General features: G+C 35.6%; 1 protein-coding gene across 9 annotated transcripts in view; it reads left to right on the forward strand.

The window, feature by feature from the left end:
* The window catches only part of LOC110841541 (Obscurin), a 122179-nt gene that overhangs the window by 45290 nt on the left and 50634 nt on the right, over nucleotides 1-26255 (forward strand). For 7 of the 9 annotated variants that reach the window (XM_087352862.1, XM_087352861.1, XM_087352857.1 and 4 more), the window contains 22 exons: nucleotides 5600-5692; nucleotides 7687-7851; nucleotides 8939-9076; nucleotides 9560-9722; nucleotides 9868-9974; nucleotides 10783-10878; nucleotides 11338-12408; nucleotides 12578-12638; nucleotides 13378-13584; nucleotides 13888-14136; nucleotides 14925-15066; nucleotides 16156-16340; nucleotides 17232-17356; nucleotides 18283-18406; nucleotides 19553-19688; nucleotides 20114-20289; nucleotides 20650-20755; nucleotides 21651-21765; nucleotides 23076-23242; nucleotides 23911-24034; nucleotides 25403-25563; nucleotides 26060-26235. In XM_087352862.1, the coding sequence (XP_087208988.1) occupies nucleotides 5600-5692; nucleotides 7687-7851; nucleotides 8939-9076; nucleotides 9560-9722; nucleotides 9868-9974; nucleotides 10783-10878; nucleotides 11338-12408; nucleotides 12578-12638; nucleotides 13378-13584; nucleotides 13888-14136; nucleotides 14925-15066; nucleotides 16156-16340; nucleotides 17232-17356; nucleotides 18283-18406; nucleotides 19553-19688; nucleotides 20114-20289; nucleotides 20650-20755; nucleotides 21651-21765; nucleotides 23076-23242; nucleotides 23911-24034; nucleotides 25403-25563; nucleotides 26060-26235 (4087 nt within the window). Of the gene's footprint in view, nucleotides 1-2354; nucleotides 2664-5599; nucleotides 5693-6336; nucleotides 6355-7686; nucleotides 7852-8938; nucleotides 9077-9559; nucleotides 9723-9867; nucleotides 9975-10782; nucleotides 10879-11337; nucleotides 12409-12577; nucleotides 12639-13377; nucleotides 13585-13887; nucleotides 14137-14924; nucleotides 15067-16155; nucleotides 16341-17231; nucleotides 17357-18282; nucleotides 18407-19552; nucleotides 19689-20113; nucleotides 20290-20649; nucleotides 20756-21650; nucleotides 21766-23075; nucleotides 23243-23910; nucleotides 24035-25402; nucleotides 25564-26059; nucleotides 26236-26255 lie in introns of those variants that run through there. The other 2 variants (XM_022087237.2, XM_087352864.1) reach the window with 2 other exon arrangements.

Here is a 26255-nt window from a genome sequence, read left to right on the forward strand (position 1 = left end):
GCTGTTTCCGATAAGAGCGAGCAGGCAGAACTATGACGTGGCAGAATTACGTCGCTCAACCTTGCGCCTGCAATGTTCCGTTAGGTGACACACCACACACTGAAGTTTTTGTTCTCTCTCTAACGGTTTTCAACGTAGGCACCTTAAAAAACGTTGAACAGTTTGTAGGATTTCAGATTCTAATGTCTCCGAACCGTAGCCACTAATTTTAAAAATAAAAGGCAATACATTTCTGTTAGCATATGACTACCAGTCATCTGAAGACGGGGGTAGAGCCTACACTCGAAACGTCGAGTGTCCGTAAATCTAATATGCCTTAGACAATGGGCACGTGTCAAACATCGTACCGGTATAATGAATCAGTCTTTGCCACACTCCTTTAGAGAATCGGATGCAATCGTGTTCAGGCCACCCCTGAGTGAGAATCAGGTGGGTCTGCTATATTTGGCGCATTAGCATGGTGTGTATTTATATTTGTGGGTATGTTGATTTTGTGGTTGCCAACATATGAATAATTCTCGAATTATTTGGCTCATTTTCAGTTTGTTTAGGTTATTTAGTAACTTTCAAATCTTCTTTCTCGCAAATAAGACGAGTGTCTAATATGTAGTAATAATTCCCACTTGTCCCTTTATGGCTTATTTAACGACGTTGCCCGTAGCTTAGACTATATAGCGTCGAATGGTAGCACACTTAATGAATAACGAATTGTAAAGAATATGAAGGAAACGGTCAAGGCCTAGGGAACCAAGAAAAACCTTAAATTAGGCGTCTCTGGGTTAATATTTGATTTAAGAACTCGCCGAATACGAAACGGAATTTCTCAGCAGTAAATTTCGATAACCTACTCTCGATACCTCAAAACAATACACCTATACAAGCACTTTTAAATTCTCATAAAAATCCGTGTGTTAATGGAGGTCATACTGTTGTGGTCCTTAAACAGGATTCAAGTAACTCATTACAAGTATGATAATTTTTTTAAACTTACTAAATACTGACGAACTAACTCCATGGAACAGAGTCACTTGTTAAAGACCAAATAGTGCACTCGTGTTCATGAAGGCGCCACACACCACCAATACATCCACTTAGCTAGACGAATCCAGTTCACACCCTCCAGGGCTATTTCGCCTAAATCAAGTTTCATATTCTCTCTTCTACGCCTAGGTCTTCGACGTCGTCTCCTCCATTCACACTTCAAAAGCAAAATGACCGAGATTTCCTGACAGTTATTGGCAACAAAGTACTAGATCATGATGTGTAAAATCGATTCTGATTGAGTTTTAAATGGAATTTGACGTGGTACAACATCCATGCAAAATTCCAAGAATGTTCGTTCATCCATTCTCTTGATAAAAAATTCGATCCTAATTACGTCAGTGACTATTGCGTTGGCAGCCCTGATTTACGATAAATTGGGTTAGGTTAGGTTAGTTTAGAAGGTTATCTGCGCAGAAAGAAATTCGCACTTGATCGTACATTTTGTATGATTCCTATATCCCCCGTGCATGCTACATTTCCCGCTTATCTCACCGTTGGTCATTTGATAATAATGATAATATTTAGTGATGAATAGATAATTGTGTAAAGAAAGGAAAAATTGCGCATGTTTTAGGCGCCATGTGTTGAGTGTTGGAGGAAGAAATAAAACTCCATACATTTGGGATTTAGTGTGAGACCGAAGATATGAGATCGACAAGCACGTAGTTATTATTATTTTGGCAAACAGTGTGATGACCGAGTAAAGAAATGAGGCGTCTGTTTATTGGTTTGGCTGCAGAGCTCTGCAGCTCTGAACTCATTCATACTTCTAACGTCACAGACCCTATTGCAAATACACAGCAATCACATGTTATTTTGGTGCTGAATACGCCTGAAATTAACTGGAGACCAAATCTTAGCAGCCGCATATTTGTGTTAGTGGCGCTGCAGTCGCAATGCGTACATATCTAGTGGCCAATTCGTTTGCTCATTAGTTTCAGATTAGAGTCATTAGGGTGTAGAGTGTCTCAAACCCTTGTAAACCAATTAACTTTGCTTGATATGTACTAACTTCGTTACGTCTTATATGCATAACATAAATAGAATGTTATAGTCACCCACATAACCGGAACAAAACCTGGAAATAAAAGACTCTTCACTGGTTCTTAACCTGCTAGGCTTTGATATCATGCTGTGAGAACTGATAACCCGATTTCAGTTAATTTTAATATTGGAGAAATCGTTTCAGAGGTGCTTACTGCCATCATCATCAGGGCAGAGTTTACTAAGTGAGATTTCAGGGTCTCATTGAAACAGTAGGTACGTCTGTATTGTCGGTCATCTTCTTTGAGATTATCGCAGAAGACGATTATCCTCGTAGTTGCCGTCGTGAGAAATTGAAATCTCGCAAGATTTTAAATGGATATGCCAAACATATTTTAGTTGTGTTCTGATCTTCAGTGTTTTGAGTGTTGCTCGTGTGTTGCCTGGCGTTATAACGTTAAAGTGCGATGTACCGAATGTCGTGGTTTTGGTGGACATCCGATGTTGGCACTCTTCACGATCTATGTTTAGCCTCTCGTTGGTCCGCCCAGAACTTGTGTGCAGTTAGTCGTGGCCGAATGAGACCGAGTGTTGGAAGTAGCCCTGGACATTCTACACCTTCATACAACTAACAGGTAGGAAGGAGTTCTTGTGCTTGACTGACAATTGGAACCCGCAGACACACGGACAGACAGATCCTCGGTTTGACTGATGAATAAAATAATAAAGTATTAAATTCACTTGTGCTAAGTGTTACTGAAGGAATCTCTAAATGAAAATCTTGTCTCTCGAAATCTTTCCACCCAGTACGGATTTTTCTACAGGTCTAACGTTGTGTGCTGACCCCTTTAACACATTTAAGCGTCTTATTTTGCTGTCTGTAAGGAATCCATTCTTCTGGAGAAACCTGTGCGGTTGTGAACTCCCTTTTATTGCAATTGTAGATTTCAAGTTCTTTTCTACAAGTTGATAACAACTGAGATGGTTCTGCTCAGATAAATGGTAACGACTTCTGGTTTTTTTGTTCATTGTTTAGTTACTTGAAAGCGATGGTTAATTTGTGTTGTTACAGATCACTAAAAGGTTGTTAACTATTCTAGTCGTGAATGAACTGCATTGTATGGCTAGCCGACCAATAACTCGCACGGTGCCACAAATAATTCGTGATTCAAACGGACGCTCCACTTTTGTTTTCACGTCATGCAATTTTTTTTTGCTCAGAGTGACATCATGTGACTGATTCATCAGCAGTCGGATGTCACGTTCTGGATTCGGTGTGGACAAAGACAGCTTTTATTACCGTAGTTTCAAGGAACATGTCTCTAGTGTTCAAAAACTCGTGCGCCAACTCTAGAACAACTTCTAGAGTCTGAAGACTAAAGCTTTATGATTTCATACAAATAGCATTGCTTTACTGGCGTGTTCCCGGGCTCTGAATCAGTATTCACACATTAAGTTATTTTGAAATTGACGGTTGTTATTTTTAGTCAAATAACAGTTAACTTTATGTTAACAGAACCCACTGGTTCAATAACATTACTTCCAAACTGTTCATTGAAAATGATCGTGAATAAGCCTCGTCTAAATGAGATTTGAGAGTCTCTCGGTGGCGCGTATGAAGAGGCTTTCTTCTGGGTTGCTGTACCGTGTAATCGGGTAGAAGTTTACCGACGTCGGCAAACTACCAGACTACATGGCATAACCCAGCCTCGTCTAATTCATGTTCTCAAAGTTTGCTTCCCTAAGGTTAATCCTAATGTTACATTTTATCCATTTATTGGCCCTCGAAGTGACTAAATTCCAAGCAGTTTCGTCATAAGTATATTTTATAAATGTCTCGTCTTATTTACCTCAGGTACATATACAGCACAGAAATGGTTTTGGCCACGCTGATAATTATAGGTAACACGTTGACAGTTCAGAAACCAGTGAGTGGAGATCATTAAACCGATTACAAAGAAACTAAAGGGTTTATTAATTTAGCAGTCTGAAATTAACATCACAGTTAAGTAACGTATATATTTTATGAAAATGTCGCTTGTAACTTAATTTTTTGACATAAAATTGTTGGAAATTAATTAAAATGTGTTATAATCCAGAAATTGAAAAGGTTCCTGATTTGCACTCATTTGATTCTGAACCGTCCATGTCTAAATAAAGAAATTCTGTTTTATAATATCCTTCTTGCACATCGTCTTTATTAGATGCAAATGTTTTTCTGAGAATTTAGTTTTAAAACATTTGCCACCTCTCATAATCACATTAAATAATTACTGAAATGTTTTTTTAAAACAAAAGAAGTGATTCCAAGGTTGTGTCATAGTGAATGGAAAGCTGAACTGACACTTTATCACAGAGCCCTTGACTTTCAACTGCAATCAAAACAGTTGCCAGGCAGAAGAAAGTGTTATTAAAAACAATGAAATTTGAGGAGATTTAGTCAGGAATATCTTTATGTTTTAAGCGTGGTTATAAAGCGTGATGTCATGCTTTGAGGAAGAACATAAAATTGTAAGTCTGAAATCAAATCACTCATGAAAGACCTTTCTTGGAAGACCAAGAAGGAGGTGGGGAGATAAATTTAAAATTGATTTTAGGGAAATGTATTTATGCAAAATTATTTTAAATTTCTCAAGGTAGTTTTCAACGGTGGGCTTAGTTGTCAGCATAGTTGAACCTCAGAGATTTAACTTTTTTGATATTTAAAAAAAAGTTTGGTTGCTGAAATCTATATAGAGCTCCTCATCTGTTCGCCAACGTGTCGAGATCTGTGTTGGGACCCATTCAGGCTCCTACCCAGTGGGTACTGGAAGCACTTTCACTGGGAGTAAAGCAGTCAGTGCCTGAAGCTGATCATTACCTCCAATTAGTGCTGAGGTTAGAATGTGCAGAACTATACCTTCACTCCCCCATAAATCTAAATGGGGTACTGCTGAATTGAGCTCTGAATACTGCCTTTCTTCACATACGCAATTCCTGCAATTTTCAAGTGTTTACCTGTGATTTAGAATTTTCTCAAATTTTTGTTATACACACCAAGAGAAAGTCATGGAGAGACTTTTTGTCACAGGGTACTGAGAAAGTGGTGGAAGTACTTCGCATCTAGAGAATTGTTTAATTCGTTGAAGAACTCTGGGTTGCTGCACCATGTAGTTAAAATTGTAGAAGTTTACTGACAAGAATGGAAGATTTTTGTTGATAATTGTTGATGATAAAGCCAAAGTTGATGATGGGCATGAAGACAGGAGATAGGGAAATGATGATTGAGCATCATAAAGAAATAGAGCAGAAGAGTTATCATATGTCTAGTAAGCTGTTGGGAATAGGTATAGCACAGTTTTTACTGTTATTGGTAAAATTGGTTGAAAAAGATACTTATTTCAAGAAGAAATAATGAACTTATTCCTTATTGGGAAGTTATATGTCTTTTTTTTAATGGTTTACTGTTTATGAAATTGGTAGGTATCATGATGTAATTAGAATGAGATTGTACCACTTTACATGTATGTTACTACTGATGTTTCTATATGGTTACCTTGATGTCATTCTTACCTCATTAATTTTGTTTCAGGAGCACAGCCAACAGCTTGGTGACGACAAGAGTCTGTCTGAACATCTCAAACTTCCAATACAACGCATTAATGATTACCAGCTCCTGCTTAAGGTTAGTGCTGTTCTTTCCTAATACAGAAAGAAAAGTTTCATGTCCTCAGTGTAAAAAATTCTAAATTTATCTAATGAACATTAACATCAGTCTCAACAATAAACACTGAACATTGCAGCTGTCTGGTTATCAGCTCATATTTGTAGGTAATGGGTGCAAATCTCAATCCAGAGACCAGACATCTAGATTGAGGTTTTCATGGGTTTCCTCAGTCCCTGCAGGCAAATACTAGGATAGTACTTCAATTTAGACCATGAATGTTTTCTTCCACATCATTACCAATCCATTATTTATTGAGCCTATCTTTCAAAGCTATATTTGCTTTGCCACTGATTGTGTCATTAAGTAGTCTATAAAATAAAATTAAATAACATTAACCTGGCATGGTTTTGGTTGATTTGCTTGGTCTTGGGTAGATGTCTTCTTGGAGCTGAAATAAGAAGACTATTAAATGTAGGCAGAGCATCGTCATAATTTATTCTCCATGAAGTTGCAGCACAGGCTGTATTTACTGATACATTTATTTACAGCAAATAGAAGTAAATTGTCACAAAAGAATTGTGTCTGTTTGTAGAGAGTAGCTGTTAATACATTGAGTAAGCAGTCATGGACAGGGCATCAGTTGTGGTTCTCCAACTTGGGATTGGGCAATGGGCTAAAAGGTTGGAAAACACCTGTTATCACTGTCATTCTCAGAAAAATTAGATAGTATGTGCATGCACCAATTTTAATACATTTTCCAGAATTTTGCTTGTAACCTTTAACCAAAATAACCATAGTAAGCAAAGTGACTAAGCTAGACTGTTGATTCTCCATCCAGTCACTTTGGTGTACAGAAATGCACAGGAGTTTTCATGTAAGTGCTCATTACTGTTGTCCACTTGTAACCAAAACTGAAATATATTAACACATTTTAATAAAATTCCCCAGTACAAAATATAATGGAAATCTGTTTTGCCATTATCAAGTTGTTTCATACATATAGATAGATGGACAGATGGAACAACTTTAATAGGGAATTGACTAACTCAGTATCTAGTACTGAAAGAAATAGTTATTTATGTAATAGTTACAAGAGTCTGAATCTAAAAGCAGAATTTTAAACTTTAAAAACTCACAGAATGAAGGCACAGAAAAATAAACCAGTAATAATTTGTTAAGGCCTCATATATTTGCCTTCTATAGTGAAAACTTTAGAATTGGGGATCACTTAATGAGACATTCCACCCACAGTCAGTTTGGACAACCCTTACTTTACAATGTATGTTTTCCTGTTCACTTGGCAGTGATCCCAAGCAAAACATTTCTGGTGAAGAAATCTATCTAGGAGGAACCATCTAATGGCTCAAAGTAGAGAAAACCAAGTAATGACTTCTCTTGGAAGCAGTCCAGAAACTTTTTCTCCACAGCTAGCTTGTTTTTATAGTAAAAATCTGGAGCACATTTTGTGAAATGTGACCTACTTATGTACTGCATTGCAACCACAAGTATAGTGCATGCAAGTGTTTCCAAAGATACATGTTCATTGAAGTTTTCAATTTGGATTGCCATTGGAAATTTTGCAGTGTAAAGGGCTGGCTCATTTTGGTAAACTTCAGCCCATGGGTCACATTTGGTCTACTGGAGTTCTTTTAGTCTTGTACATTGTAAGATATTTCATCATTAAGCCCAGTAATACAAAATCACTCTCATCTGTCTGTGCATATTGTTTATCAGAACTGAAGTTAAGAAAGTCAAGCATTCAGGTGATGTGATTGGGTTCATCCCAGCTTCATTTATTTTTACTCCTTCGCTTGGGCTTAGAAGGCTGTATTGCATGTACAGGTGTTAAGCCAAGTTTTAACATGTAGAACATTTTTATTTTGAAGGGTTACAATGATAGTCACTCCTTGCTGATTGTTTAAGTGGCAATACAGAATAAGACATAGTGTGTATTATATAAATGTCATCTTTAAACGTTGTTACCATAGGCGATGTATTATTTTGGTTCTCAGGAGTTGGTAAAGTACTCCTCTCGGCTTGGTGAAGACACCAGTGATCTTCAGAAGGCTCTAGAGTTAATGCTTGGAGTGCCCCACCGGGCCAACGATATCAAGTTCATATCTAGCATTGAGGGTTATCACGGTAACATCCACAAGTTAGGTCGATTATTACGACACGTAAGTACATTTTGTATTTAACAAAAACATTGTTGAATTAGTTATAGGTTACAATAAAATTCTCTCGGGCTATCAGCCGCGTCAAGTTGTTAAAACATGAAGAGACCAATGTTTCGAGGTCCATCTCTATACTCGTCCTCACGGTACTGAAGTGACTGGTGCATGACGTCACGAACTCGCCTTGTTAAGCTCGGCTTGCCGGTTAGACAACATTCAACACAGGATACCAGGCCCGGCCATAAAACCTCCGTCTCTGTTGATATTTGCGGTGTTCAATCGAATTTCACGATGCGGTCAATGTAGCCTGTTGCCTTATCCAATACTGAAGTACCGCTAAAGTCGATATGGTGTCCTGTGTTGAAGTTGTGTTCTGCTACCGCCGACTTATCCCGCTGTTTGAGACGTACATGTCTCATATGTTCTTTACATCTGGCCTCAACTGATGTTGTCTAACCGGCAAGTCGTGCATAACAAGGCGAGTTCGTGATGTCATCCGCCAGTCACACGGGGCCGGAGCAGGTATATATATGACACAGTTGAGAAAAAAGCCCCAACCACTTCAGTACCCTGAGGACGAGGACAGAAATGGACCTCGAAACGTTGGTCTCTTCATTTGACGCGGCTGATAGCCCGAGAGGATTTTATTGTACACAGTCGCAGTGAAAGCTCAAGATCATACATAGTTATAGGTTTCTTCCGGGAGATTCTGGTGTTACAAATTGATGAATCTAACTATGGGTGTGAAGTATCATTCATCATAAGTATTGTCCTCCTCAGTATTAGACCAAATCACCCTCTTATATAACAGTACATTTCATTTTCATTTTATAGAGACCTTCTTCAGGATTGATATTTTATAATATTCTGTGATCCTATCAGAGCGTTTTCTTTCAAAATGTTGTTTCTGTATAAAATGTATTTATTAAGAGATTTGTGATGTTATCTATATTTCTTGATATCTTGTTTTTTTGAAAAGGGTTTACCCGCTGTCTGTCACAGTGAAGACCTGAAGTTACCATTTTCCTACCAGTACCATGCATTAAATTATTTGGCTTTTGCGTACGTAATTTGTGTATTTTGATTTCAGGATTGGTTTACAGTATCAGACAGAGACGGAAAGTGCAAGGAAAGGTACCTTTTTCTGTTCAAAGCCCGGATTCTTATCTGTAAGGTCCGTCGCATCTCAGATGATCGGTCAATCTTTGTGCTCAAGGACATTATCCGTGTAAGTAGCCTTATCATGGAGTTTGATTATCTTCTTGTCTTCAGCACTTAATGAAAGCAAAAATTTGTTTTAGGATGGAAAAATTTATATTCCATTTATATATATGATATACAGAAATAATTTAATTGTTTGAAATGGAGACATGTGTAATTTAGTGGGTGAGTGCAGGATGTGGTGACTGTATGGATTTATTATTAATTTTATTTGTTGTCTTCATAAACCTGTTTAAAAAGAACTCTTACAAAATGAGATAAAAGATAGGGAAAGTACACATCTCGGGGTGGGTTTTCGGAAATTTTTTAGATGAGTGCAAAAGAAAGTTTTCCTTGGGTTTTGGTATATGGAAGTTTTTCTGTGTATACATAAAAAGTACCAAAAATGTTTGAACCAAACTTGTTTATATTTCTCCTGGAACTATCTTTTTTCATTTGAATCTGGTTGATCTACTTTAAGCACTAACATTATTACAATTTTTCTTACAAGTTACCTGAGGTTGAGGTGAATGATAACAAGGACAGTCCCTACACATTTGAGCTCCATCATATAGTTCCTGGATTTGGTCATTATCCTCTCACTATCAAGGCACATTCTGATACCTTGAAACCAGCCTGGCTTAAGGAGATCCGACAGTATGCATCAAATCTGAGTAAGTAAAATTGTGTCTGAATTTCTGTTCACCTATTTTGAATATTTATTACAACTAAGTAGCAGTGGGTAAAGGAAAAAGGCTATAATCAGACACTGTAATTTTTATATTGAAATTTACGAACCGAAAACATGTTCTTTTTCAGTTGCTCTTGCAGAACATGCTGCAGATGATCTTCGTCTCCAAAGTCCACTAGGTAACAACGAGGACAAGTCAGAACCTACTACACCTCCACCCCAAGAAACAGCAAAGGTATTCTTCCTTGTAATCATATTTTAATTTGGTACTATTAAGTCAAAAAGGGATCAAGAATTGACTATATCACTGACTAGTTCACCCCACCAACATATACTTGTTTATATCTACAGTTCAGGGAACATAAATGCCTGCATGGTATTGTGGTTACTATAGGAATGCCATATCTTTACCTACTGCCTCGTACAATTGAGTTTTTTGGTTGTAAGACTTACACAGTCTTTTGTTTGGCTCTGTCCTGCAACAACACCCTTAATTATTATCATATAGAAATCTGTTTATCATTAATTCATAGCTTCAAATTTGAACAAAACTTTTTTGTCTAAACTGTTGAATGTAGATCAGATTGGTACACATTTTGACTTACTCCTACAATGTGTTAGGAAATAATGCACCTTAATTAGTGGCCCCGAATATGAAACATAATGCATTTATTAAATTAGTCATTGTACTAATCTTTTGTTACCAGCCACACAGGAACAATTTTGGAAAGTTTGGAAATATGTATATATATAGAATATACACACATATAAACATGATGATACCACAAGTCTGTCTTTCTAAAATAAGGAAAAGTATGCCAGAAATAATCATACAAGTTCACATGAACTAGTGCCTTACAGATTTACAGTGTGTAAGGGAGTATTAAGAGGCTAGGCCATTATAGAGTTTCTTGGTATGATCATATAATCATGTTCATAGCATCCTTGTCTCAAACTCTACTCTTCAGTCTGGATTATTGTTGGTTAATTCATGCTTACATTATGCAGTAGTTTGTAATATGTTGTATGTTGTATTTAAATAGGTACAACTATTAATAAAACCACAAGAGGAAGCTTGTGAGAAGAAAGAGTTTTCAACAGAGCCAGCAAAGATTCTAAATGGCCTAGAGCCACAACAGGTAATTTATTTTTAAACCTGGAAATTCTGTAAAACTGCAGCAGATATTGCAGTGCACATACCCACATTTTAGATGCAGTTTATGGTTATGTAATTGGATTTCATGGCTTACTGAGTTGAATGTCTGTATAGTTTTTCAGATGTGAAAATGTTATTGTTAAAGAAAATCCTGAATATTTGCCATAATCCATTAGCAAATTAAATGAAATTATGCTGTTGGAACTTTTGGCAATAGTTTTATGCAACTAAATATAAAAGTGTTAAACCATTTATTTGGATATGAAACATGCATTATCATTTCTTAATTTTATGCACTTTATTCAAAGAACACATAAAAATACAATTCTATTCATAAGAGAAATCTACATTTATTTAAGGGAAATTATCCTTTGTATACACTATTTAACATTTATTTTGAAGGCTGAACAAACAAATCTACCAACTCTTGATTCTTTTACAGGAATCTGATAAGATAGCACAAGTAGGAAGGAAAGTTCCTGAAAAGAAAGAACTCAGGACTCTTGAAACGAAACCAGAGTTAGAAATCAAGGTTCCTGAAAAAGCAGAGGCTATAATCAGTTCTCCTTTACAAGAAATCAAGGTTCCTGAAGACAAACTAGAGCCTGAAATCAAGACTCTTGAAAAGAAGCCAGAGATCAAGAAACCAGAGGTAGAAATCAAGGTTCTTGAAACATTTCCAGAGCCTGAAAACAAGAAGCCAGAGTCTGAAAGCAAGTCTCTTAAAAGGAAATCAGAGACAGAAATAAAGTTTTCTGAAACAACAGCAGAGCATGAAAGCAAGGTTCTTGAAAAGAAACTAGAGCTTGAAGTCAAGGCTCCTGAAGAGAATCTAGAGTCTGAAACCAAAGCTCCTGTAAAAACAGACTCAGAAGTCAAGGCTCCTGAAAAAGCAGAGACTGAAATCAAAGTTCCTGAAAAAGACAAGCCTGAAATCAAAACTCTTGAAAAGAAAGCAGAATCAGAAATCAAATCTGAAAAGAAACTGCAGCCAGAAATAAAGTCTCCTGACAAGAAAGCAGAGACTGAAATCAAAGCTCCTGAAAAAGTAGAGCCTGAAAGCAAATCTCTTGAAAAAAAAGCAGAATCAGAAATCAAGTCTGAAAAAGAACTGCAGCTAGAAATAAAGTCTCCTGACAAGAAAAGAGAGACTGAAATCAAAGCTACTGAAAAAGTAGAGCCTGAAATCAAAACTCCTGAAAAAGTAGACCTTGAAATCAAGGTTTCTGAAACGAAATCACAGACAGAAATCAAATCTCCTGAAAAGAAAGCAGAATCAGAAATCAAATCTGAAAAGAAACTACAGCCAGAAATAAAGTCTCCTGACAAGAAAGCAGAGTCTGAAATCAAGGATCCTGAAAAGAAAACAGAGGCAAAAATCAGATTCCCTGAAAACAACCTAGAAACTGCACTTGAAATTTCTGAGAAGAAACCAGAACCATCAAAGGAGGAGGAAGAGAAAACAGTAGTATCTGTCTCAACTGCTTCGCAGCCTGCACAAAAGAAAGTCAAGGTTAGTGTTTTCCAACAAGAGATGCAGTTTGTACTGAAAGAAATAGCAACTGACAAATTGCTTAATTCTGAGAGTACAAACACACACACAAAACATGTAAATATTTTTGATTATCTCAGCAGATTATTAGCTCTGAGAGATAGTAATAAGCTGTTTCTTTTGTATGTAGGTTAACGAGAGGGAAAGTGACACAGCTATGGCATATTTTTCATCAATGAAATCTGTACAAGGTACTGTACACTTGTCTGTTGGAATCTTAGTAGTTTGCAGTTCCGTTTGCTATTGACTGTGCCCCTTGGAAATATTTAGCCGCACTTCTTAGTTTTGTGAATTTGCCATTGAGAAAAGTTTCCAGCTATTCTTTGAGACTTGAATCATTGCAGTATTTTAGTCAGTTGAGATCTACACCTGCTGTCAATGGGCAAAACTGATAAATAACATCTGTTTTTATTCACTTGTGGGACAAGTTAAGCCAAGATTAGTAAACTTCATTGCTGACATACAAACAGTGTAAAGATATATGTGACACAGAAAGGGTGTTACTAAGTTGTTATGAAAGGGCTTATACCTATTTCATGACACCAATAATACAAAGAAGTGTATGCTAAGTTTGTGTATTTCATGGGGGCATTGCTCATTGTTGCAGTATTCTTAAGCTGTAGAGCAGCTAAGACAGTTGAATACTACATCTAACTGTTATTGAAGTATTTGCAACAGAGTATATTAATACAATTTTTTGCAGAAAATGTGTTGACTTCATTTTATTCTTTTCTTTTGTATACTTACATTGCTTTTCTGCACTTAGAACTTTCTCTTGCTGCTAATTAGATTTTCATTCAATGTTCAACTTGAAAGGTGGAAATAAATATCTGTTGCTGCTGCTCCATTCTGTCTCTGTCTTTGAAGTGTATGTCTCTTCTCCTCTTTGTGTGCATGATGTGGTTTCACTTCCTATATCTGTCTCTTTAGAGTTTTCAAGTGAAGAAGTCTACATGGAATCATCCAACGCTCTAATGTCTTCATCTGCATCAAAGAATGTGAGGTTTGAATCAAGTTCTGTCCAATCTGAATCTGTGGAGACAGATGGAGTCTCAAATGTGTTCAAACTGACTCATTCCACATTGGCTGATGGTCGGCCAGTGTTTACAAAGACCATTGAAGGCAGCAACTTGGAACGTAAGTAGGTTACATTACACCTGCAATGACAGGTTTGTGATCTGTAGTGGACTACAGTTCCATCTACTATCGTTTGTCTGTATCTACATCCGTGAAGTTTTCATGGAAAGAAGTATTTACATTTAATTTAATTGAACAAATGTGTTGAATTTCCTAATTCATGCATACAGTGGAATATCAAGACATTTATTCCTTTTGGGTTCAGTGCCTAGCATACAGTTACTGTTGTGCATAGACCAGAATGTGGGATAAAATTTCAGATCATGATTGCTGTTTTTAATTGGTACGACCTTCCTTTCACAGCGGGTCACAATGCCATATTTGAGTGTGAAGTTGCATCTGATACACCAACATCAATGACGTGGCTGAAAGACAACAGACTAATGGAAGACAAATTAGCAGACCGTGTGTTAATTTCATCTCAGGATGATAACAGCAAGTTTAAACTGGAATTGCAACATTGTCGGGAGTCTGACAGTGGTGTCTACACTGCCAGAGCAACTAATGTTATTGGTAATGCCTCTTGCACTGCGCAGCTTGTAGTGCAGGAATGTAAGTACAATATATTCATGGCTTGAAATTCTAGAAACAGTACTCTCATTTAATTTCCAACTTACTGAGAGTTATCTCTGGTCTATAAAATAAGCCTAAACTAGAGTTTCGGATGTAGACAATTCTAAGGATGATAATGATTGATATAACATGAAGCTATAAACTTGATTGAATTGGCTCAGGTTAGAGTCTGCAGTGTTGAATCTTAGTTTCTATAACAGCAAGGAATATCTTAGTTGGTTGAATAACTATTGGCTGTGATATATAAAACCAGTATTTTGCTATTTGTTTTGTGGTGCTTGTGAGACATGATTGGGGTCTGCAGTGGCCGCGTGGTCTGAGGCATGGGCCTTGTGCCGCTTGGTTGCTGGGACCATGGGTTCGAATCCCACTCAAGCCATGGATGTTTGTCTGCGTTTTTCTGTGTTGTGCTGTCCTGTGTACAGGTAGAGGCCTTGTGACGGGCCGATCCCTCGTCCAAGGAGTCCTACCGAATGTCTATAGATCAAGCCAACAAAAAGTTGGGATCTGCAGTGCTCAAGTGAAATGAAGCCATTGAGGAAATGAAAGAAATTACAATATGAGTACATTTGATTTAAACTCTTGTACAAATATTATAAGGATAGTTATTTGAGTTTTAACTAATGTAAGACAAAATATAAACAACATATCTGCACTTTTGTTAAAATTATTAAATTGATAAGCCGCATGCTCTGAGGAACAGAAAAATATATTAAATAGTTGAAAATATGTTAATGTTTCTGTAATGTTATTTATTTACGTGCTAGTGACAGAGGAAGAGAAGAGGAGACGATCAGAAGCAAATTCTCCACTATTTGTTGTGAAACTAAAAGACACAGAGCTATTGGAGAATACATACCTACGTTTCATGATAAAAGTGAAGGGTCAACCGAACCCTACCCTGAAATTGTGAGTATCACATGTCATTTGTTCATGTCAGTTCATATTTGATACTTTAGCATAGATGGAAGAATAATATTAAAATGGATCTCAGGCAAAGACATAATGAAGTTATAAACTGCATGAAATGGTTCAGGATAAACTCTAAAGGTGGCATTTTGAGAGCATAGTCTCTAACCTTTAGGTGCCATGCAAAATATTACAATTACAAATACACATATTAGCAGATACATGTGTTTATGTGTATGTGGGTTTGTTTTAGAATGGTTAAATAAGATTTACTTCTGCTGTTTTTCTTAAACATTTAGTTTCATTTGAAAACCTTACATTTTTAATTTTGCTAGCAGCAGGTACAGTTATAAAGTTTATTATGTATAATGAATAATGGCTAGATACTGTCCTTTACTTTTTTGATGAAACAGAAGAAAACCATGAATCTTTCTCCTTCCCATCTACTTTAAAGGCAGATAATGGCCACAAAGGTTACACATCTGCCTTTCCTCAGAGTTTTGTAGTTTTCTTCCCTATGGTCATATTGGCTGGCCAAAGCTGTAGATTGTCAGAGTGGGACTGAAAAATAATTTGTGATGACATTACTCACTGTTCTAACTCTTGCATTAACTGAGGGGTGGATAGATAGATGCTTGATAGATACTGGAAACTTGTAGTTTGATAATGAAGACATTTTGCATCTGAGAATTGCAATTCTGTGAATTTGGAATATTCTCCAAGATCGTGGATGTGGAGTTTGTAAATTTCCATATGCTACAAGTATTCAGATTCAAGAACTTGCTAGATCCACTTGGAGTTTTCTTCATTCCTTCTGTAACCCTTGCCTCTAACAAAATGAGAATTTTCCTCCTCTGTTAGCAATCATCACCATCACTTGTCATTGGGGGTAATGAAATCTTTCCTGTAAATGCTTTCAACTGAAAATTAGATTCTGTCATGTTTGCTGATTGACAGAGTATTAAAACATTCTAAACTGGGACATAAAGAAAATTACTGGAATGCCCATCATATATAATATATCTGGTAGACTGGTTTAGAGAGTATCATGTTACTTCAACAGCTTCAGATTTTTATATTTTGTTTCAGCTTCAAGGAGGGCAAACAGATATCTCCAAACAATGAGAGGATACAGGTAGTAACTGAGAAGGCTGAGAAGGGATTCTATGAACTAGTGATAGCTGATGTGTTGCCTGAAGATGCTGGAAAGTATTCCTGCACTGCAACAAACGAGTATGGAGAAGTAAGCTGTGAGGCCACTGTTAGTGTTACAAGTAAGTTGATGATTATCATTATTGCCATCATCAACTTCATTTAGTATTGAGGTTATCATCTGTTTCTCCATCCAGTTGGTTTATGAGATTATATTTATTTAGGCATTTTGGAATGGGGTACTGATGGTAGTTGTAGCTGGAATTCCCACTAATTTATTTGCTTTTCATACACTGTATTTGAAGGATCTAAGTTTGACTAGTAGGTTTCCTTAAAAGCTGTATTACAGTCTCTTTTTCTTTCCTCACAACCATGTGCAGAATTGCTGATGCGTCCCTAGAAATCCAACCCGAGCATGGACATGATCACTCACCTTATATCTGCTGCTCAGCCTTTCTGATGTAGTACCTAACCCTTTATAGTATGTGTTCTTACAAACCCTTCTAATGCACTGTACTGAGTTTTTTATTGTTGCTACTTTAGGTCTTTTGTTTTCTGTATTTTTAATGTAGGTCTAATTTTTGTCTTATCTTATATTGTAAATCTGATTGATAAACTTTACTATCATCACTATAGTGCTGTATACACTATCATTGTCACAATTTACATCTGCCATGTTTACCATTGCCAACTTATAATCCTGTTTTTAAACTGGCCATAAAATGGTTCTATAAATTTCTCACAGATATTATATTATGTTACTGAATATTTATGCAGTAAGGAAGTTTGTGTTTTGGACACTTCAGTAGCAGCACTGGTGTCATGGAAGTGGGTACTTTTGTAAAGGAGTGTATAGCATCCAAAGAGTTAATTAAGCACAGGAAGTAATAAAGACAAAACTTGTTTTTTCTAAGAAGCAAAGAACACTGCAATTCTAACACTTGGGTCTTCAAAATTCCTAAGTTGTAATGGTAACCAACAGTCAAACCACTGTCATTACTTTGTAATTTCAGATGAAAAGGAAATATTTAAAGGATTGGGTTCAAGTCTCCTGCAGCCTGGAGAAGAGGCACAATTCCAGTGGCTTCGAGATGGACAACCTTTTGACCCAGAAGAAAGATTTAAAGTCTTATTCAAGGTATCTAATGACAGAGAGGCAGGGTAATAATAAAATACACTTATGACTTGAATATTTACCAATACCATCCAGTGTAGGTACAGGTATGTGACTGGCTGAGCCCAACTGAACAGCTAATAGACAAAATTAATATGAACCTCACTTATGGATGATAACTCATTTGTTTCTTCAAATTGATTATTCTGTATTACAGTATGGATGTTAATAACCTAACTTTATTCACAAGTTTGATGGCTGTGGTTAATTTCTCATTGCTGCAGAAATAGTGTTAGGGTAATAGAAGCTAGAAAGATTCCTTGTTAAGAATACTAATAATTGCTGGATATTTTGGTGAGATGAAAGGGCATTCATTAACTATATGATATAGATTGAGAATGATCAGTAGTGAAAGAAACTAGTTACACATTCTTTGTATGTTGTGTGTGAAATTAACACATACAGGGCTGATCCTGTCTGTCTGTCTGTCCACGTGAGTTAGCTCAAGGATTGCTGGGATGGATTTGGATGCAATTTTGCTTGAATATTATGCTTTTTGGATCTAGCTTAGAATTGTATTTATCAGTTTCTTACACTTAACAAATCTTCTTTGAAAACGTTTTCAGCTATGAGTGTTCAGAAATCAGTATTTGCAAAGAATACTTGTATGTATGTATTTTGGTGTGAATTATACCTTTCCAGACTTGTCACTGTTTATAATATTTGGAAATGGATTTTTTGAGTTATTACATTGTCTTGGGTAAACAGTAACATCTATTTAGTACTGAAATCAGATGTTTTGAAGACTTTGTGGCTTGATCATCAGGAAATGTGTCCAGACTGATGCTACTGATTACCTATGAAGGTGTTATCACTTTTAATAGCCCTGAAAGATTCAAGTTTTTATGATATGTTGAGTTGTTCTTCATTAAGTTGTTCTTAATTAACAGGATGATGAAGACTCGCTGGCACTAGTATTCCAGCATGTGAAGCCTGAAGATGCTGGCTTGTACACATGTGTGGCTTCCACATCCACTGGCAAGATCTCCTGCAGTGCAGAGTTAACTGTGCAAGGTCAGTTTGTTCAGAGCAATCTACATTACCACATTATTATTACCCTCACATTTCAGTCCAAGTGGTTGATCGAACAGATTTTTCTATAAAAATTCTTTATGCATTTCTTTTTCCTTCTATCAAAACTGCATGTTCACCATTATATTTAATTGTTATGAATGTACCCTTTATACACTACATAGTCTATTCTTATGTCAATTAACAGTAATATGTGACCAGTTAGAATATTATGTTAGGTACATTTTAAACTAAAGTATTCATTTTTGTGGCTGTTTAATACAAAAATTTAGAAAATAATAAGCTGTATGAATGTAGGTTGCAAGTCTATGAAAATGGATACAAATTAACATCTGGGTACCAATAAAATTAAGTCAGCTGCATAAAATATTTGCAAATAAAATAGTTATGGTTACCTCTTAAAACTGATTTTGATGTAGTATTTATTTGTAATTTATTTAACAGCACTTTCAGTGTTTCAGACAATGTAGAGTCAAACAAGGGGATGATTGTGTATAATGAATTGGAAAGCATGTGGAAGGAAGTGGTCATGGCCTAATTTCAAGTACTGTCTATATACTTGTTAATTGATTAAAGAATAAAATAATATTTTATGTAGAGGTGCAGTCATACCAGTTAAGTATAATAAAGTAACCCTCACAATAGGATTCTTAAATATATTGTGCTGCATGTTAAACATACAATAACTTTGACTGCAGTGATAGAAGTGCTTTGTGTTGCTTGTTTTTTTATTTACATATTTTAATATAACTAATTTGTTATGGAAACAGGTAATGATAGGATTATTACAAAAGTAGAAGGACTATGCCCTGTTACACGTAATAATACAGTATTTCTCTTAGTCCCTCACCAACAAGTTGGTATGTACTACATGATGCATATAGAGCATTTGATATTATACACTTTCAAATTTCCAAAATGAATTATCTGAAGATGATGTCAATGCATGCTGGAACATATAGTGACTAATTTGAAATAAATATAAACTTTGTGACTCCAGGTGGTAAGACAGTAATAACTATCACAAGACTTTATTTTTATTTCCATTTCTATAGGAAGTTTTGGCTTCTTTGCCTCTCAGTATTTCTGTTTACTGTCAGCTTACAAACAGACATGTATTTATTCTAGGCTCAGTGAATCAGTTGGCCCGAGAACCTGAGGTTCCAAAGATTAGTACTGAGTCTAAAACCACAGAAGTGGGTATAGGGGGATCTGCCATGTTGGAGCTGAAGGTAGAGGGTTACCCAAAACCTGACATCAAATGGTGAGTAAATGAGTAACTGCAAGGTACTTGTCATACAGGTTACAATGTGATCCAAAAAGATGTTAGTGCAACATTTGTGCTTTGGCTTATGAGTGGTCTACTGTATAACAGGAAGTACATATATAAGGGTTGCTTTGATGAAATTGGAATTTATAATTTAATACTGAAAGTTTAATTTTAAATTAATTTGAATCAGTTTAGTAAAGCTCATACTTTACTATAAACTTAAATTAATCTGACAAATTTCTCAAAAACTGTTCATCATGAAAGAAATTCATTACATGACATAAAATATAGATAACATTAGGAGCTACATCTTTAATTTAAAAGTGTTTTGATAAAATTTAACCTTTATTTTATCAACATAAGACTAGGAAGGGTTAACTTTGTAATGTAACAACCGAAATCAACATTGTAATGCACAGGACAAAAGATGGCAAGGCAGTGGAGGCAGGAGGCAGAGTCCGCTTCTTGTATGAAGATGAGGAGTCTATGTCACTAATCATTAAGGGTGTGACAGCAGAAGATGCTGGAAAATACATAGTTGTGGCCAAGAATGAACTTGGCCAAGATTCCACTGAAATGGACTTATTGGTTAAAGGTAAGTTAATTGTGAATTGCTGTTTGGGATTGGTTATTGAGGAGAATATTTGGACTTATGAGAAAGAAAAAGAAACAGGAAAGTAGATAAGATTGCATTATGGAAAGTTTATTAATGTGTACCCTTTTTGAAAATTTCTTAGTGTTCAAATTAGAAAGGATGTTTTAGTAGGGGTGCATTGTATCGAGCCACCTCACATTCTTACAATATTGTTTCCATAAGGTTCATTTCACTATTCTTATTCGTCCACACATAGTCTCCTAAACAGGTATTTTCAATTAAATTTCCCACTGAAAATAGTGTTGAAACTGAGTATGAGGAGTGTTTCAGATGACCCACTAGTTAATTTTTCTTTTGCAGCTCCTCCCAAAATTAAGACTGAACTGCAGAATTCATCCTGCATGACAGATGAAAAGATGACATTCACTGTTGAGGTGGAAGGAATGCCAGTTCCTGAGGTAAAATGGTATGTATATGATATGGTTATTTAATTAACAGTGCTTAATGAATTTGCATATCATAAAATATACAACCTTGGCTAGGATACATGAAGATAGTCATTAGTGTTATATTGAGAAGGATGAAGAAGGAAGCCTTGTGGCCTATTTTAAGGCATTGGTTTGGAATGTTCTTGTAGATACTGAGTAAATCAATGCAAATACTCATGATAACCAGGTTCCAGACCAAGATTTGAACTTAATTGAAGAAGCCTGTGCAATCTTTATCGTTATCATTCAATTGGCATGTCAGGTTACTGCAGAACAATGTTTTTTCTCATTTAAGAATATCCTTCCTCATGTTTAAGTTGTCTCTTTTTCAGAATTTTTTTCAGTTATTTCTAGTTTTCATTTTAATCATGTTGATTATTACCTGTCTCACTTATCCTAGTTAATTCTATAGTAAGCGTGGAGACATTAATAAAAAGTGAAGCCCATTTGCTATATGCGAGAAACAAGGCAAGTTTATGGAGCTAAATCTACACTTGCATCACTATGTTTAGAATTTTTCTTGAGGGAAATTGAAAAATTAATGACAAGAACTATTTTTCCTTACATAGCTTTGTAAATTAACTTTTAACATTGGAGTAAATGTTGGTCCTTGATCACCAGATCTTTATTTTCTAACTCAGTTGTGTTAAGAAACATACATTGTGTGGTGTCCAAGACATTTGAGGGCAGTTATCCCATAAGCTGTCACTCAAACCTTGTAAATATGGCTTTATATCATAGCCTTTGTCAGTTTTAACCAACATGACATTTGACCACTCTTATACCAAAGCATTCTGCTCGTATGTACATATAGTTTGGAGAAAGTTGTACTGCATTATTTACATGTCTAAGTACTGTGTTCTTACTATCCAGGCTGAAGGATGGTCACCAGATCTCCCAGACAGATCGTACCAAGATCGTGAAGGAGAAAGAAACACACAGTCTCACTATTGAAAAGGCTCGCTTGGAGGATACTGGTTCATATTCAGTGAGTATGATCTTTGTGACTATGAAGGTGGCTCAGTTCTGGGATGTAGTGCTGTATAGTCTAGTAGATATTGTCTGGTGTTTCAGAGGAGCTTACTGCTTCCATCACTAGTGTAATTTATCAGGTATGCTAAGGAGACAGTACAGACCTCTGAAACATCAATGACAAGCCAACTTTCACATAGCATTAGCACACAAAAGCTGCTTCAGCATCAATAATAAATCAGTGTGAAAGCTTAAATCAGTTATTATAACACAACATGATAGTTTACCAGAGATATAACATAGTAATGTTACTGGAAGACATACAATGTTGTGGGGTGAGAGCATTACTAGTACCAATTTGTTTAGGGTCCTGAAATGGTATAGTTCTATGGAAATAATTTATTAAAAATTGTTAGTTAAGCATTACGAACGTTTTTACCTTTGCCCCTGTTTAGGTAATGTTTCTGTAGAATGAAGAACATCAACATGATGGCCATGCAATTATTTTCTTTGGCTTTCGGTTTTACCACTGAATGTGAGATTTTTGAATGGAGGTATATATTAAACATGCCTACAAATTACTCATGAAATCTTGTTTGAAAGTAAACTATCGCAAACACAGTGATGATGCAATACATCAAAGTTATATCGAACAAATTTAACATAGTATATATGCATAACAAGAAGAAGAAGACAACATACCATAAAAATAGTAGTAATATTCTCTGATGTTCTTATAATTATAAACAATAATAGAAACATTTAATCTTATTGTGAGTTGATCATATGACCATTTGCATATGAGCACAGAACACCACCTCATGAGCATGTAGGGGCCAGTGCACAAGGACAGTAATTGAAGACAGATCTAACATTTGGAATGTTATTATGTTGATTTCACTCATATAAGCACAGTACATTGAACACATAATAATTAAATATTAATTTTTGAGGGTTATGCTTTACAGCAATCACTGTAACACTAAACTGTTCTTAAGTTTTCTTCAAGAGTCCATCTTCAACATTTATTTTGCTTGTAATTTGTTTATAAAACTATTTTGGCAATGAAGTTTTTCTCTAGCCTTTTGGTGTATTTATATAATTTATTTTTTTGTTTTGAAATTGTATCTGTAATACTTGAGGTTTATTTTTCCCCTCCAGTATCTAAACACTGACTTTAATCCTTTTATCTCAGAGTTTCATTCCTGTGACTGGAATAAAAAAAATTATTTTGCAGGCCTTAATTTTTATCCTACTCTTTTCTGTATATCACGTGTGGAATAATAAAACAGGTAGCATTAGAATTTTCTAACTGAACCATTTCAGGTTGTGGCTGTCAATGAAATCAGCCAGACGTCGTCCTTTTGGCAGTTTGTTGTTCATTCCCCACCAGTTATCGTGAAGAATTTGAACAAGAAAGTAGAGTCAAAAGAAGGTGATACTCTTTCTTTCGACATTAAAGTTCAAGGAGATCCAAAGCCAGAGGTCAAGTGGTGAGTAGAACAAAAAAGCCAATTCTAATTTTTCAGCTGTTAGTAAAACATGATATCCCAGTCTGTTGTAATCACCCCTTTTTCATATTTTTAATTTTATAACTAATTTTGTATCAAGGACATTATGAACACATTAGCTGTTTACACTTGTCATTTTTTAAGGTAATTTATTGAAACAAAAATGTTGCATCATAGCGGACTCACTTCAGCAGAGTAGTCCCATCAGTTAGGGAAGAATATCTTATGGTGCTGTTTCTGTCACTATTGCATTTCTCTGTGGGGGTAGGCAATCTGCATGACTAGAAGTTATTGTACCAAAGTAGAAACCCTTGTTGGTGCATTGTTGTACAACAGTGACTCCAAATCACATAAGTGAAAGAACGACTTGAGACACACATCACATTAGTGTAATAACGACCTGTATGTTGTGGTGTGAAGAACACCTTTGGGATGTCAGTATATTTCAAAGAGTACACCATTACAGTCTTGTACATTGTATGAAGTTTTAAATTGAATTGAAAAGTGCTAACTACTTTATGGCATGAATTCACTTTGGAGAGAGTGCTAATAATTTAAATGTTTTGAATGTACAAACACAGAAAACTTTCTGAAGACTTGCATGTCCATTTATACTGTACGTAGTATTTTCTTTTGTATTTTGCTTCTAGGGTGAAGGATGGAGAAGATGTGAAAGCAGATGGAAAACACATCACAATATCTGAGGATGGTCAGTTGCACTCTCTAGTCATCACAAATGTAAACCGCAGTGATTCAGGAACATATGCAGCACAGGTGAGGATCTGAAGAAAATAAGTAGTTGTAAATTGCATAATGTTTTAGTTCAAGGACTTGCAAGATTTTCCATTGGTTTCAGTAATATTTTTTTGTAAGACAGTTTTTTTACAAAAATTAATTTGTCTGTAGGATTTAGGTTTTTATGACATTGAGTACAAAGATGGCTGTCTTCTGGGTTGTAGTGAACTGTAGTCTGGTAGATATTTATTGTTTTTTCACCCTGATGGTGGAGGCAAAAAGGACCTCTGAAATGTGATAAACTTCTACCAGACTACATGATGTTACAACCCGAAAGACAGCCATCTTAATACTTCTCTATGTTGCTTTCTCTGTAAGCTAAAACATTTCTTTTTATTAATGAAAAACTAATTAAATGAAATGTTAATCCTGAGTATTTCTTGGAACCTTGATGTCTTTTACTTTGAAACTTCAAGTATTTCATACTGAAATAGCAAATTAAAACACTTTTATTTTGCTAAATAAACAGTATTTGACAAAAAGTGATAATTTCTCTTCATTAGATTAACCTCATTTAGAGTGGTTTGCATTTTTGTCCATTGTACACTGTTTTGATTTATTCTAATTTATCCACTTATTGTATTTTTCAATGAAACAGAAGTTTTAAGAATTACAACCCTTTACATTAACCACCTACTGTTGATAATAACACAGAGCAAGAGATGGTCAAATGTACAACACATTCTTTTTATTACTCATTTATTCTTTTCTTTCTTTCTTTATTATACATACGCACCGAATTGGAAAAAAATACTCTACAGATTCTCACATTTTCTGTGTAATAAAGAAATCTATATATAAAAATGTAAACATTTCTGCATTGTATATATGATTTGTGGTTTGTACTTAATAAAGTGTATGAGTATACTGTCATTTTTTAGAAAGTTTACAAATAGTCTCAAAATGTGTTCATGTTCAGAAAAATGTTGTTTAGTTATAGAATATTATGAGTCTTTTGTGTCCTGAGAGGCAGTTTCAGGATGTCTTTTGTGCACCATTTTGTTGCACATAGCCTGGTGAATACCCTCCTCTTCTGGTGACTGATAGAATTGTAGAAGTACATGTGTTTGTAAGAAGATGACTTACTATTTTCCATCTGTTGTTAACCATACAGATATCATAAGGGAAAAAAGTTGTAAACGTTACATACTGGGTTATTCTAGGTGTAGTAACATAGTGATGGTGTGATATATTCTGGGTAGTAGTCAAAGCAAAAATGAAGCCTTGAATGACAGTTTAGTTTTATTTCAGCATCAGTGTAGCATTTAGCAATGTAATAATGGGCTTTTTGATGGATGACTGAAAATTACCAATGTCTGATCCATTCTCTGATGCATTTGTGTGCAGGTCTGGAATGATCATGGCTGGCTGAAAGACACAAGTGAGATGAATGTTCGCTGTGCACCAGAGTTCAAAAGAAAGCTTACCGACTTCACAGCAAATGAGGGGGACACCAATGTTGAATTCAGCATAAATGTGGAGGCTTACCCAAAGCCTACCATCAAATGGTATATTTATGCACTGAGTTTAAAATGGTTCAGTCACATTGTTTGAAGCAATCTCTTTAATATCCAAGAATGAGTATAGGTTTGCATTTTCACATTTTATTTTTCATTCAGTCTTCATTTAAATTTTTGTAGGTATCTGCTGAAATTAAATTTTATTAATGATTTAAAAGCAGGTTATGTCACAAATCAGGCATCCATGTGGGATTTGTGGAACTGGGGTAGGTTTTTCTCTAACTATTTTTGTTATGTTCAGTCAGTTATCACTCTTATGTACCTCTCCTGTTGTGTGCAATAGGCCTATCATGTTATTACAACTTGTTATCAGTTTTGGGACATCAAATGGAACCTGGCACTTTGCCACACCACTACTTATCTTCAGAAGAAATACTGCATTATGTGATGTAACTGAGGTGTTAGCAGAAAGAAAAGAATTGGTGATGCACTTTTATATCTGATATCAGTGTACAAGTGGGTGCCTTTATAATCCACTGTGCAGGTACCTGAATGACATAGAAATTACAGAGAAGCAGACAGAGTTTACTCGTGTGGAGGATGAGAATGACTACAAGCTCATCATTAAAGAAGTTGCCGCAGACTTAACTGGGAATTATGCATGCAGAGTCACCAACGATTTGGGATTCAGTGACACAACTTGTAATTTGACAGTACATTGTAAGTAAATTGTAACATAA

The sequence above is a fragment of the Zootermopsis nevadensis genome, unplaced genomic scaffold, assembly GCF_977971745.1.
Source record: "Zootermopsis nevadensis isolate Lab colony 2312 unplaced genomic scaffold, Znev_1.0 Znev_ptg000021l, whole genome shotgun sequence".
Classification (NCBI taxonomy): domain Eukaryota; kingdom Metazoa; phylum Arthropoda; class Insecta; order Blattodea; family Termopsidae; genus Zootermopsis; species Zootermopsis nevadensis.